Raw genomic sequence first — 15,118 nt, 5'->3', positions numbered from 1 at the left:
TAGGCACGAATGCTGGGTGGATTTGCATGTCAAGAGGAGTGATTATAGCTAGTTTGTGTTGAAAATATGTGTGTTGCAAAGTCTAAAATCCAGTCATTGTAGGGTTAAATGTGTTTACCTCGTGTCCTATTATTTAGACTGACCCTGAAGGGAACCTGGCACAGAGCCAATGGGAATAGAGCCCGGGAAACTGAAGCCTATTTACTAACAATCATTGGTTAATGCATTCAGGTGATTCCATTCTAGGGTTCAAGAAGAAGAATCTCCATTGTTGTAGACTGTGTGGTCAAAGTGTAAAGATGTAGTCTTAGGTGTCTTTGTTGTTTTGTAGATTTCCTGTGAACCCTTCCCTTAGAAATAAAGATTTTTACATAGAAGAAAATGCCTGCTCTCCAGTGAAGCAAAGATCCATTGCAATCTCTGAATATTTAACTACTTTTGCCAATTTTTCCAACAGCTTGCTCTCTGTAACCTTGGTAGATTGGAGAGCACATGGGCTTGTCATTTTTGTACTGAGAGAAAAGGGAGAGGAGCGGCTTTTTAGAAGTGCCTGTATTCATTCCAAATGACTGCTTCTTTGCTGAAAGGCCTGAGCTAAGGAAGCAGTAGGTAGGAGCTACAAAGAAAGCAAATTCCATGTGTCTTCCATTCAAGACCTCGCTTCTGAGCGGTTCCTTTCTCATAGCTGAACTAGTTTCTTCCAGTATGGGCCTTCCTATCCTCTGTTGGCTGAAATCACTTCCTGGACAGCATGGTGGCCCTCACAACCTCACTTCACATTGGCGGCCTGGTTCGGAGGAACTATAGCTGAGCCTGGTCCTGCAAGAGAACACGGCTTCCAGGACACCGGCTACACGGCCACAGGAGCTACCTCCTGCCAAACCGATTGTGCCAGATGACAGTATGTTCAAAACCCAGGATATTAGCTGAGTGCTGCACTCTTAGTGAACAGTGAAAACTTGATAGACCATCAGTCATCTTCAGACTCTGGTGGGGGGGTTGCTGGTGGATATGTATATAGTTGGCCTTGTTGGCCGTTAGAGTTAGTCTTTGTCTATGTAAAGTACAATAAACGTGTGCTATAGCATGTTGTTGTCCGAGTCCTCCATGCGGCGAACCCAGTACTTTTCACTCTCCTCATACCCCGCCCTCTCCTGGATCCACCCCCAAAGTCTCCAGGTATTTTCCAACCCAGACCTGGCAACCCTAGTTTGGGAAGGGAAAAGAGTTTTGGGTGTGGGGAGTACCACATCCAAAGGTGCAAACTGTATTTCCCTCTGTTACAATAAATACAGTAGTTTTGCTTTAACCAAGGTGTGTGAGTAGCAGAAAGGGACTTTAGGAAAGGAGTCCCTGGACCTTAAACTTGCATTACATTAAAAACATGAAAAAGTAACCTGGAAGCAGGGGAGGAAACAGCTGCTGCTATAGAAGATAGATGTGAACAGAGCAAGCTAAGATGGACAACAACCTATAGACAATTGACCAATCCAATCAAATATATCAGAATTTACCTTTACGGAAAAGATTCTTGGCTATTTCTCCGTGGGTTTCTGAAGCTCGATCTTTCATGGCTTTGAAAGTAGTTTTGTCCACAATGGACTGAATCTCTTGTTCACTTACAGAAAAATCAAAGAAGTCAACCATTCTTTTCATTCCCAGAGCTGCATTCTGAATACAGGAAAACAAACAAGTACATTGCTGTTGAATGAAGTAGCCCTCACATAAACCTTAAAAGTCCCCAGTTCACCTTCATTCAGAAAAGATGTTTATTTGCATTTTAAGATTAAAGCAATGTTGCTTTAGGAACTGTTGTATCTTCATTTCCAGATGTGAACTTGCATATAAATAAGTATTATGCAGTTCACAAGGACACACAAAGGCATTCTAATGGTCAACAGGCTGAAATTGTTTATTAGTTAGTAATAACTTATCATGTTCACACAGATTAAAAGACAGAAAGGCTGAATGAATAGATCCAGAGGCCGAATTTTAAAAGAAAATATTTCTGATGGACTGAAGCATGAAAAACTATCAAGCAGAAATCCTGATTTAAATCCTATTAGCTTTATTTCTTGGATAGCGTTTGATTAACATGGGCTGTGATCACATGCGCCTTTAGATCTGACATAGGTGCGAATGCCTGACAGGTCTAAATGGAGCGATCGGACAGCAACATCTGGGAAGCATCCTGCAGTCATCGGCAACCTGTGCTTCTCCACCGCAGAAGCGGAGTTAAAAGACACCGGAGAAAGTCCGGTAGTAAACGGGTTCCAATGGGCCATGGACAGGCTTTCCCCTGTCTGATTGCTCAAGCATGCTCTCAAGCCATCGGAATGGTCTAATGAGGCCATCCAGGCTCGGTGCCACATTTCCCCCTTCCTCTTTGCAGTATGCGCATCATTGCATACTCCATAGGGGGCCCTCAGTGTGGAGGTGCGATTCCTCATTTATGCGCATCGGAAACAAATGGCCAAAAAACCACTCCGACTCACCTGCAATTGTGTCTGATCACACAGTGACAGGCTGTGCCTGCACCTATAAAGGCAGGTGTGATCTTGCAATTGCATGTCAAATTCCTCCAGAGGGAATAGCTTCACTTCCCCTCTGCTTCACCTGGCACATGTGACCGCAGCCATGCTGTGTCAGAAGTAAAATAAAATAAAATAATGCTCACCTCTTTTATTTCCTCATAGGTAATAAACATGACATTTTTGTCATCCAGATACTTGTTCCATTCAATAATATGGTTGAAATAAAGACCATAAGGCACTAAAAGGAAAACAGCAGAAAATGTTCTTGTAACAAAACTCCAATAAGTTAGTGTCCAAGGATTTCTATAAAATTTCGATGAACTTTCCAGTGTGAGGCCTTACTATTGAAAGTCATGTCCTGCATGCACAAGATCACAGGGCAGTTTCATATGTAATGAGGCGACACCTACAAAGGAGATGTATAAAGGATGCTTCTGGAACAACTGCGCGGTGGCTCAGGGGATCTATGTGATCCCACCGCCGCGTGTCTCTTTTGGTGCGGCTTTCAAAAGCACTTTGCCCGTGCTCCCCCCCCTCCATGTGGCAGGGGCCACAGTCCATCTAAAGTATAAAGAGATGAGCTACTTCTGAGTCAGTTGGAATTCTTTTGTTGGTTTTTCCATGCTGCTTCTTAAAGGGTGAAAGTGGGTGGAGAGATGTCAGAGGTAAAAAAAAAAGGGAATGTCTTAAGAAAGTGTATTAACAGCTGTATGAAGATAGAGCAGACACATTTTTCTTCTGCTCTGTGACACTGCCTCTGTATGCATGAAGCTGAGAGGAGTGGTGCTAGGATTTCTACATTATTCAGGCATCACAACAATCCAAAAGCCAGCCACAAACTGAGGTTTAGAAACCCAGTTTCTAAATTCTGAACCCCCACCCCACCCAAAAAACACCCTTTGTATACGTGAGCTGGCATTCAGAATCGCATCTCAAACATGAAATGTAAGAGAAACCAATTAGAGAGGATGGAAGGTTGAAAGAAGGAGACTTGAAAAACAACAGTCAGAGGTTAGTAGCTGAGAAGCTGATAGATTAAGGGCTGCGGAGGAAAAGGTTTTTATGACTGAGGGGAACTGTATAGAAGAGTTGTTTGGAACAAGCTGAAAGTAGTACATTTGTAACTAAAGAATCTCAGTTGTAGGTTTACTGCAGTGCAAAGGTTCAATGGAAGAAACATTTGTTCTTATACTTTTCTCAGTGTTTTGTTCTTATAAATAAAAGCTTCTTGTTTCGATTAACCATATGGGCTGCATGTCTATGGGGAAGAAGCACACACACACACTTCTGAGTTAATATCTTGGTCCACACATATATTTTAGAATATGAATGAATGGTGGCAGTGAGTGATTGGAACAGTGTTTGAGCCCCAACCCCAATAGCTCTGTGTGAGTGAGGACTGATTATGAAAGGGGGCTGTGGATATCTCTGGAAGTGAGAAAGAGGACCTGAGATGGTGATAACTCTCTGTAGATGTTAAAAGGGTGGCAAGAGTAATGTCCTGACCTACTTAAAAAACCATAACTTGAAGAAGAGAGGTTGCAGAAGGTGGTATGCACTCTGTGTGACTGGACAAGGTGCATCACAGTAACATAATGCTATGGAGTTCCTTATCTCCATGTGACAAGCAATTTTGTGTTATAGTATCACTGAACATGGTTACTGTGATGTGCATTTAGTGTGGAGATATTAAGCTACTAGGGATAGCCAAAATGGGCTTTACATTAGGACATGAAACAATTCTGCCAGGTTCTCTTTAACTTTCCTTATAAAATCATTGCACATTACAGCAGACATTCTATGAGATCACATAGTTAAGAACGAGACCCTTTTTGTTCTTACTCCTGTTGCATTTATCCGAGAATTTACTGGAAAGGCTAAAAGAAGAAGCAAGCACACCTTTTCCACTGCTGAAGTCTGAAAAGAATTCATCCCAGGTTTTTTGGGTTGGAAACAATTTCATACTGTTTGAAAAATGTAAGTAAGAGACAGCTGTGTCCTTTGGATTCCGAAACAAAACCAGTATCTATAAAACACAAACATACATGTAAAAATGTGTTCCAATAAACAGCAAGTCAGACAGCAGGGTTTTTTAAAAAAATGGGGGGGGGCAATTCATCACAGTACTGTGCTCCTTTGTGGTACCAGGTCGTATTCAGGATGGGGAGGCTTGGCCAGCCATACACTGCCCCGTTCAAAATGATCACTCACACACTTTTTTTTGTGGAAATTAGGTGGATAAAATTGGCCACAACTTTATTGATTACAGATGTTACAGGCAGTGGCACAGCATGGGTCCACCAGATCCAACCCGTCGGCTGACCCTTCTGCCAGCCGAGGTATCCGTTACCCAGCCAGCCGGCATGGGTAGAGTTTGCAGGATGGCAGGTTGGTGGGGTTTACCTGGACGCCTGCCCCTGTGTGAACTTCCCTGCCACCTGGCGGTGAGGGCCATCGCTGTTAGTCTCTGTGCTTGCCTGTTCCTTTCGGCCCTCATGCCAAGACCCTTATAGGGGTCCACACATCCAAAAAATGGCACGCAAGCCGATTTCCACCAAACGGAACCAGCCCCATGCTGTCACCGCTAAGAGTTGTGACGAAACATGTGCCCTGGAACTAAGTATCGAAACTAACTACACAACAAAGCTGACCCACCACTCCTTTTACCAGTAACCCCTTCTTCTATGTCCTTCCCCTTACACAGGCCCTAAAACAGAGAGGGATGGGCAGGCAAGAAGCTCCCCTTGCAGCCAGAATGGGTGAGGATGGTGAGTGGCCCGGGTCACGTAGACCCCAGGCCACTCCCTCCGGACACCTCACTGTCCAACAATTGGCCCAGGGAGGGAGGGGAGGTGCCTACCTTACTGTCACACGTTTGGCCCCTCCCCCCCGACCCGGCGACTGGCCGGCCTCCGCAAAATGGGTGGGGGCAATTCATCACAGTGCTGTGCTCTTTTCTTCCATTCCTCTCAGATGGAGCTTGCACAGGAATCCTTCGTGGGCTGGTAGGTCACCCCTGTGATAGGACTGAAGGCCAAACAATCTGAGGGGTCTTTCACATAAAGGCTTTCCCTCAGGTTTCGGTATCAAACAGCAGTGGTCTTTTTTCTCTCCAAGCTGCCTCATGACATAATTTGTCTTTTGTTGTCCTTCTGAGGCTGCCTCCTTTGTTCCTCCATATGTGAATGAAATATTAAATAGGGCGCTTACCTTTGCCTTCTTTTGAAAAATTGATTTGGGTAGTCTTTGAGGAGCGAGATGAGTTTTTATCACTCTTCTGGAAGGTAGTTGCTTCATCCTCTTTAAAATGTGGCAAAAATAGGACAGTAAGCATCTCTTTTTTAAAAAAAATATATATTATTATTTATTAATTAAAATATTTATAGCCCACTTTCTGTAGATTCCCAAAGTGGTTCACAAAGTGCCATCCATTAAAGATGCTTCTTAATCACAAAGTAGCCAATACGTAATCTAAAAATGTTTAAATCTCAGTGTTAAAAATGGTTTAAAGCCAATACAATAAAACTCGGAAAGTTTGGCATAGTACAGCAGGGAAAATCAAATTCACTATCTTGCTTTAAAAGCTTTCCCAAACAAAGCAGTCTTCACAAGTTCTTAGAAATTGAACTAAGACAGTATTGAAACAAAAATTTGTCGCATAGCCACTATGAGTAAAATCTCATGCTATTTAGGCTTACTGGTACCATTTCAGACTTATTCTATAAATATCTTTACCACGGCTACAACAGGATTAAATAGATGGATTCAACCATGTAAAACACTGATCCATAACATGGGGAAGGCCAACATGAAGAAACTTTAAGAACATCCTGTACAAACTGTGTAAGTCCACTTGCTCTTCCTTGCTACTGCTGAACTTGGCTCATTATGTCTAATGTTGTTGCTTCCAGGCAGCCCTCCTAACCCTCCTACAGGGATAGAGGCCAGGATGCCCATTCACAGTGCAGTGCCAACCATCTACAGGGTCTGCATCACCACCACCAGCTGCACTGACTAGAGGCTTCAGCTGGGAGGGCGGGGTATAAATTTGATAAATAAATAACTATTAGTATCCCAATCTATTATTTAGCTATTTTGGATGGTGAAAGAAGTTGTAGTATATTTCTTCAATTACTGACCTCAAATTTTCCCGGATCCCCAAATTCAAGGTATGGGAATAGTGATAATTCCTTTTCTCTTTGCTGCATACTCCTCTTTTTCCTTTCTTTTTCATCATATTTTCCAGATGCAGCTTCCAACTCAACTAAAATCTGACCAACCCAATTAGTTCCTGAAGCAATGCAGAAAACACACAAAACGTTATCCTCAGACATGTAGCCACAACAGACACAAAACTGAAGTTCACAGCACGGTATCTGAGAGTTCTAATGGTATGCGTGTGAGATGATCACCACTATAATGTCGTGGGCACTGGGTGCTTATCAACAGAAGATTGGGGGGGGGGATACTTTTTTTGCAATTTAGTATACCGTTAGTTTAGAAGGTTTAGTTGCATTTGAAACTGTCAAGTGTATCTTCACAATGTGTCAGAGCATATGTGTATGTAAGAACCATAGTGTTCTAGATATGTGAAATGCTTATTGCTTCACTAACAGCCCCAAGCTCATAGAAGATGCAATATTTTGTTCTTTGTTCCCTGTGTAAACTCCCCCAGGTTTACAGAAATATCTGCCCAGTTCCCATATGGCCCAATCAGCCACTATGTATATGATAATGCCCTAGTGAGCTTTCATATGCTGATAGGGTTTGGGGAAACCTAAAGCAGAATTATAGGTCAAACAGCATCTTGAAAAGGGCTCAGCAGCAGACCGGAAAGCCATGCAGACATGGATTGCATTACAGTAGTCCAGCTGAATGATACCAGGACAGGTATGACATTGGCCAGTGACCTTACTTTGCATCTGATTGTAATGCTTGTATTTTAATTTAAATCAAAGCAAGCAACCTTCCTTTTATGATCTGTATAGTTCTGAAAATACACAGAATGGACTCCCCTTCCCCTTATATTTATTCCATGTTTATGCTGCTGTGGTCTTAAAAAGAGTTCATTCAACCTGTCACAAAGTTCTCTCTCTCTCTAGTGATATTCATTAGAACTTTGATATGCATGAATAATGAATTTTCACATGCATGCCCATTGCCCACTCATACAAACACAGAGACCAAGGTATTCCTTGAAAGACAGAGTTACTCACCAGTTTTGGGGTATCCAACTAAAATCACATCATCACTCCTGGCTTCAAAGGTGTCAAGAATTTTCAGTGTTCCTGGGCAACAAATAATAGTAGGATACATCTCTCCATTATGGAAAAACATCCGATCTGAAGGACTAATATCTTTCTCTTCTGCCAACGCCTTTTCAAGAAGTTCACGCATTCCTGCCTGAGCCATGACTAAGCTTGTTCCTAGTATGAAAGTATTAGTATGGGGGCAGATAGAAGTCTTGGCTGGCTTGGTGAAACAGACAAATATAATTACAGAGCAACCATCTGAGGATACTGAGGAAACTACAATCCCAAGGAAATGAGCTTGTGTTACTGATTAACTGTGTCGCCGAACTAGACCTGTGAAAAGTAAATCTGCCTTATCTTTCCCTTTGCACAGATTCGACTCTCTCTCTTTCCAGTGGAGTGAGTGGACAATTCTTTATTAGCCAGGAAACTTCAGAGAAACAGTTCTTGTCAAATGAAAGAATATTGGCTTGAATAATTATTTTTTAAAAATTCTTGAAATGTGGCCAATATTCCAGAATTGCTCAAAACATAAACAGAAGAGACTTCTCTTGTTTCATTGTAATCCATGAGGGTTCATGGGGGGAAATTTTTGGTGGGTTTTTTTTTAGCATTTGGAACTCCAAAGTACTTGCATATGTTGCAGTTCTGAGAATAAAACAGTTTCTGGGAAACTCAATGTCTGCAAGCCTGCCATATTAAGAGACAGATTCTGGATTCTGGATTTTGAAATGATTAATTATGGATACTGACTATCTGCTTTCTTTTTATTGCTGTTAGTCAAAGTACCACAATATGATGAGCCTGAGGTTGGGCCCCACTATATGTCTAGTTTTTTTTCCTTTTGCCATTCCGCAGGGCCTGTAAAATGGAGCTCTTCCACCAGGCTTTTGGAGCCGCCACCACTGTTCACCACCACCACTAACAACTGAGAGCTTAAGGTGAGAGAGCCCTTTGTTCCCCCAGAACTTTTAATAACAGCTTGATTCAGCTGCTGGGAAGACAATTAAAAGAAGACCGAAGAGCCGACTGTGAGAAGAACAAACTGAATAATTACAGCCATCTGGAATTAATATCACTAGCACTTTATTATGTTGTACAGTGAATGATTTTAGAATTGTTTTAATATAAATTTATATTCATGTTGTATTGTAAACTATGTATTGTTTTTATGTAAGCCGCTCTGAGCCGGCCTTGGCTGGGAGGGCGGAGTAGAAATCCAATAAATAAATAAATAAATAAATAAATAAAAGGTTATCACTAAGTCAACTACAGTAAGCACTGTGGATAATAAATAACCATAGTGGATACAAACCCTACCTCATGATAGCCCGATCTCAGCAGAACTCAGAAGCTAAGCAGGGTCAGTCTTGGTCAGTGTGTGGTTGGGAGACAACCAAGAACTACAAGGTTTGCTATATAGCTGCAGGCAATGGCAAACCACCTCTGAACATATTTTGCTGGGATTTCTGTGTTCAGAGCTTGCAGTGAGTTGTGAAACAAAATTCTCAAGAGTATAGGGGCCCTGATTCAGGTTGGAACTATGACATACAGGGAAAGTGCTACATTTCTTGCAAGATTATAACAAAGGAAACTTTATTTAAAGTGAAATGTATCTATTACATGAAATATATGTGTCCATACAATCCGTCATAGGAAAATGCAGAAGACAAAGAATTAATGTACAACACTTTTCCTAGGTGATTTAAGTCGCCCAAGGTCATCCAGCAGCTGCAAGTGGAGGAGTGGGGAATCAAACTCGGTTCTCCCAGATTAGAGTCCACACACTTAACCACTACACCAAACTGGCTCTGAGCGACTGAGTGAGATGTGGGTAACTGAGTTTGTCCACCTTCATATACCTATGTATCTACCAGAGTTTAAGAGAACTCTCAAATAAACCAGGCAGATGTTCAACTGGAAAGGTTTTTATTTAAAAGAAAATGAATAAAACCAAAATGCACACAATAAACTCACACAAGACACATACAAGAGCTAACTAAGAAAGGTAGGGAGGAAAGGGAAAGCTTCTTAGGGAACAGCGATACTTACCAATCATGACGAGGTCCACAGAAGCAGCAAGTTGAAGAGCAAAATGGCCAGTGTTTTGGGAAGCAAGAGAGGAGAGCCCACCAAAAAGTGAGGTTGGGAGGAGGGATCCAAGGCACATACACGCACACACTGCTGGGTAGCAGGGTGCCATAATTATAGGGCAAAATGTACCTTTAGGTGAGGGTGATATGCTTGCCAGAAAACAATGACTTAAATGGTTTTTCCAGAAGTAGACAAAAGAAAAAGTGTGAGAGGCCTGATAGCTCCACAAGTACTGGAAGGGAAGGGCAATTGGGAAGGTGAAAAGATTTAAATGTTAATTAATTGTCACTTAATCAAGGGGTAATGGGTGAAGGGAAGTGAGGCTGGGGTGTTGATGGGATTATGCTGAGTGAATCAATAGTTCCTGGGTGACCCATTGTTCTAATGTCCTGCATCTCTCCTGGGCAAGGAGGGAGTAGTAGCCAGCCAGTCGCCCTGACTCACATTTTGAAATAGTTTTCCCACGCTGATGCCTCATTGGCATCCATTTGACCCAAGCAATGCCTTTCAGTAAGATTGTGGGGTGATGTATGGAGAGTTGTTTCTACCTCTATAAGCTATAAACTGCCCTTCTGCGAGAGGAGGGGTCTGACTGCTAACACAGAATCTTCAGGTTAGGAAAATGGTTTGAGGGAAGATTTACACCTGCTCTTCCTGTATGCCATAGGCAGGATCTGCAATGGCCCCATGTACCTTAGAGTTTTAAAAAAATGCTGGGAGAACACAGAATTCCCAGTGCTCATCTAGTTTGGTAGATCCAGGAAATAAGGTAATATGTGGTTAAGCTGAGCAGATTGACTTTTCTGGGAAGCAAGGCACTACCTGCTCAACAGTACAGGGATCGGTCCAAAGTCTGGCTTGCCAGATAAAGATGTCCTGTTAGGGACATGCACTTGGATATATCTGGTCCAAATATATGCCCTAAAAATACCTTATCAGTGTTTTCCAGATATTTTTGAAACTGGATAGATATTCAAGAATCTCAGCAATACCAATATCCCTATTTTGAATATTCTTGGAAATATTCTGGAAAACACTGATAAGGTATTTTTAGGAATATCCAGGAATATCCAGGGCTGGTCTTTTAAAGCTCCAAGAATGTGGGGTTGCCTTTTGCAGGTTTCCCGGGCAACAGAAAGGAGGGTGGAAGCTGTGTTCATGGGCAAATGGGATCAAATATTAGATTGGTTCTGCTGTGATTCTTTGGTTTGACATTGGTTCTGTTGAGCTTCACTGCCATATTGGTCCTGGTTCCTGCTTGGTTCTGTTGGGCTGGAAATAGTGTCCCTTTACTTGCTTTAGGTGCTTTGGGTGGATTTTCTGGTTTGAAATTGGTTGTGTTGGATTTGCCATGTTGGCCTGTGTTTCTGTTGGGAGTCTCTGTTTTGACATTGGATTTCATTGGGCTTGTTTGTACTTTTTGCATTGGGAGGCACCACAGGAGGCACCACAGGAAACCATGGAAGATGACTGTGTGCACCTTATTCAGGTCCCCATAGAATTGGAGTCCTAGTTCTAATTCACTTGAAACTTGGGTGGGGGGATGCCTTTTGTGGACAGGCATCACTAAGGCCATGGAAGTTTTGGTGTCATTTGCTTAAAAAAAAAAAAAAACAGCTACCCCACCCCCCTGAAAACATTCCACAGAGGGAACAATGGGCCTGAATGATTTCAGAATCCTGAAGAACCACTGAATCTGGATACTGAACTGGTATTGGAGACTCAACTAATCAAGAATACTGATTGACTTTGACAAGCCTTTATTGGCATACTGATGGTTACACCTTCCCTGAAATCCACATCTAAAAAATACAGGTTTTTTTCCCTTCTGGTGCACATGCCTACATCCTATATCTTGTGCATAATCTTTGAAATGAGTGATCATGTTACACAGAAGAGAATGGTGGGAAGAAAAAGCTGAAGGAACAAGAAATCCTAAATATAAAAATCCTAAATATAAATACACATTGATGGGGTCTGAACTGGCAGAGACTGAGCAAGAGAGAGATCTTGGAGTTGTAGTAGATAACTCACTGAAAATGTCGAGACAGTGTGTGACTGCAATAAAGAAGGCCAATGCTATGCTGGGGATTATTAGGAAGGGTATTGAAAACAGATCAGCCAATATAATAATGCCCCTATATAAATCAATGGTAAGACCTCATTTGGAATACTGTGTGCAGTTCTGGGCACCACACCTTAAAAAGGATATTATAGCTTTGGAAAAAGTGCAGAAAAGGGCAACTCGAATGATAAAAGGGTTGGAACACTTTCCCTATGAGGAAAGGTTAAAGCGCTTAGGGCTCTTTAGCTTGGAGAAAAGACGACTGAGGGGTGACATGATCGAGGTTTATAAGATTATGCATGGGAAAGAGCAGGTAAAGAAAGAGGTACTTTTCTCCCTTTCTCACAATACAAGAACTCGTGGGCACTCCATGAAACTGCAGAGCGGTCGGGTTAGAACGGATAAAAGGAAGTACTTCTTCACCCAAAGAGTGATTAACACATGGAATTCACTGCCACAGGAAGTGGTGGGTGCTACAAGCATGGACGGCTTCAAAAGGGAATTAGATAAGCATATGGAGCAGAGGTCCATCAGTGGCTATTAGCCACAAGGTATAGCTAGGGGCTCTGGGGCAAGTGATGCTCTGTCTTCTTGGTGCTTGGGGGGGGGTCAACAGTGGGAGGGCTTCTAATGTCCTGGCCCCACTGCTGGACCTCCTGATGGCACTGGTATTTCTGGCCACTGTGTGACACAGAGTGTTGGACTGGATGGGCCTTTGGCCTGATCCAACATTGGCGTCTCTTATGTTCTTATGTTCTTAAAGGATTACTCTGTCCTTGCATGCAACAGCAATTCACTCCTCTACAATGAAGAATTTATTATGGGATGATTCAACAACTGCTATCCCCTGAGAGTTGGACTATGCAACCCTTCCTAAAAACTGAACCAAATGTTGAGCTTTGTCACTTACCTTTTTATTGGTACTGCCTGAATCACCAGAGAATATAGCTTTAAAAAAAACCCAGGACCACCATATTCCCTTAATGGAATCATTCCTCCTTTAATCTCTTTAGCCTCCTCAAGGTATTTCTGGAGAGGCAGGGTACAAATGACCAATAAATCAATTAAATAAATTAATAAACCAGAACAATCTTAATAGCAGAGTAAATTTTCACCTATTGACTGGAAATGAAATCATTACCAAGTATATTTTAACTGTCTGATGACTGCAATGCAATTCATTCTAAAGCACTTTGAATATGTTAATAACATATGAGCGGCTCAACAGAATGCAGTAGTGGCAGTGAAGTGAATGAGCACTATAATATAACAAGGAAGCATAAGGAGCTAGAATAGCTTATAAATAGCAGGAATATTCACTTCATATTCAGCCATCAAGAAGAAAAAAAGCATGTGACTAGTCTTTTGTTACCCATGTTTTGCTAAACTATCAACTGCTGACTCTGATTCTCCAGTGAGCTACTTCTTCATCTCCAACACATCACCAGACCTCAGAAAACTGCTCTCAAGAATGTGCCTACTTGTTAATCTATAATATATAAAATCTCTGGTGTATTGGCACTTTCCAGCTCTCCCATTGGCTGTGCTGTGTGCTCCATCAGCCATTGGCCTGTCAACCACCACTCAAGAGTACTCACGTGCCATTGACTGGGTACTGGATCCACTCCTCACCCCCGCCCACTGTCGGCTTGGCCACTCTTCCCTGTCAGAATAAAGTGCCAAAATGGTTGTCTCTCCTGATGAAGATGTTCCTCCTGCTTGGTTCCTCTGCAGTTGGCTGGCTACTGAGGTGGGCCAGCAGCCATCAAATCATTCTCTTCTTCTCCTACTGTAGGGCTCACTTTCCCCTCAGTGGCTGTTGCTAGGCAACCAAGCTTGGTTCTGTCAGTCAAAAGACAGGGGCAGGAGTCCCTTTCCAGGCCTACTTTGGCCTTTGTGGGGAACTCATTGGGGCCAGTCCTGACAATGGTTGCCAACTCGAGGTTGGGAAATTCCTGGAGATTTTGTGGTGGAGTCTGTGGAAGCCAGAGTTTAGGGAGGGGAGAGGCCTCAGCTGAATAGAATGCCATAGAGTCCACTTTCCAAAGCAGTTATTTTTCTTCAGGGGGAGAGAGATCTGTTTTCTGGAGTTCAGTTATGATACCAGGGGATCTTCAGGCTCCACCTGGAGGTTGGCTACCCTAGGCCTGGAAGCACTCTCTGGGTGACTTCATGATGCCTGACTGACATGACTTAACTAGACATGGCTGCTTGCTTCTGTTTACCAGCAGCAGCCCCCCAAGACTGGCAGTGTGGCGTAGCAGTTAGCGCTTCAGAACAGAGTCTGCCAGACCCAGGTTCTTTCTGTGGAAGCTGAGTGGGTGATTTTGGACAGGTCACAGACTTTCAGTCTAACCTACCTCACAGGATTGTTGTGCAGTTCAAAAGGGGGAGAGGAGAATGATGTAAGCTACTTTGGTCCCCAGTGGGGAGAAAGACTGTACTTTTCCTAGGTGGAGCAAGGGGAGAGGAGAGGAGATGGAAAGCTGAAGTCAGAGTGGCAGATAAAGGTAGGTTGATGGTTGGCTGGGAAGAAGATAGGGTTGCCAACTCCAGATTGGGAAATTCCTGGAGATTTGAGGTGTGGAGCCTTGGGGGGGTTAAAAGGGGTGGGACCTCAGGCAGGTTCACTGCCATAGACTCCACCCTCCAGCCATTTCCTCCTGGGAACCATTGTTGCCAATCTCCAGGTGAGGGCTGGAGATCACTCAGAAATACATCTGCTCTCCGGATGGCAGATTTCCCCTGGAGAAAATGATGGACTCTGTGTCATTATACCCTGCTGAGGTGACCACCCCATGACAGCCAATGTGACGTAGCACTTAGCACTTCAGAGCAGGGTCTGCCAGACCCAGGTTCTTCCTGTGGAAGCTGATTGGGTGATTTCAGACCACTCACAGACATTCGGCCTAACCTACCTCACAGGGTTGTTGTGCAGATTGAAAGGGGGAGAGGAGAATGATTTGGCAGCTCCATCCTCATGGAACAAGCTCCTGGTAGAGATCAGGGCCCTGAGAGACCTTTTGCAGGTCCGCAGGGCCTGCAAGATGGAGCTCTTCCACCAGGCATTCGATTAAGGAGCTGCAGTACACACCGGGGAACATCACTGTGCCCTGGCTTTCCAGCCTGTAACCTGGGTCCTACCATCACAATCCTGACCTGTGCTTGCCACC

General features: G+C 43.2%; 1 protein-coding gene across 1 annotated transcript in view; it reads right to left on the bottom strand.

The window, feature by feature from the left end:
• The window catches only part of LOC107113654 (sulfotransferase 6B1-like), a 9,530-nt gene extending 1,463 nt beyond the window's left edge, over window positions 1–8,067 (bottom strand). The window contains exons 1-6 of the mRNA XM_015415005.1: window positions 7,751–8,067; window positions 6,674–6,825; window positions 5,745–5,834; window positions 4,434–4,560; window positions 2,678–2,772; window positions 1,515–1,671 (exon numbers count right to left, since the gene is read on the bottom strand). Of these exons, the coding sequence (XP_015270491.1) occupies window positions 1,515–1,671; window positions 2,678–2,772; window positions 4,434–4,560; window positions 5,745–5,834; window positions 6,674–6,825; window positions 7,751–7,946 (817 nt within the window). The 5' untranslated portion in view covers window positions 7,947–8,067. The remainder of the gene's footprint in view (window positions 1–1,514; window positions 1,672–2,677; window positions 2,773–4,433; window positions 4,561–5,744; window positions 5,835–6,673; window positions 6,826–7,750) is intronic.
• Window positions 8,068–15,118: the final 7,051 nt, after the last annotated feature.

Source organism: Gekko japonicus, unplaced genomic scaffold (assembly GCF_001447785.1).
Source record: "Gekko japonicus isolate JY-2015 unplaced genomic scaffold, Gekko_japonicus_V1.1 scaffold5289, whole genome shotgun sequence".
Classification (NCBI taxonomy): domain Eukaryota; kingdom Metazoa; phylum Chordata; class Lepidosauria; order Squamata; family Gekkonidae; genus Gekko; species Gekko japonicus.
The sequence above is the reverse complement of the archived record's forward strand: the minus strand, read 5'-3'. Positions and strand labels throughout refer to the sequence as shown.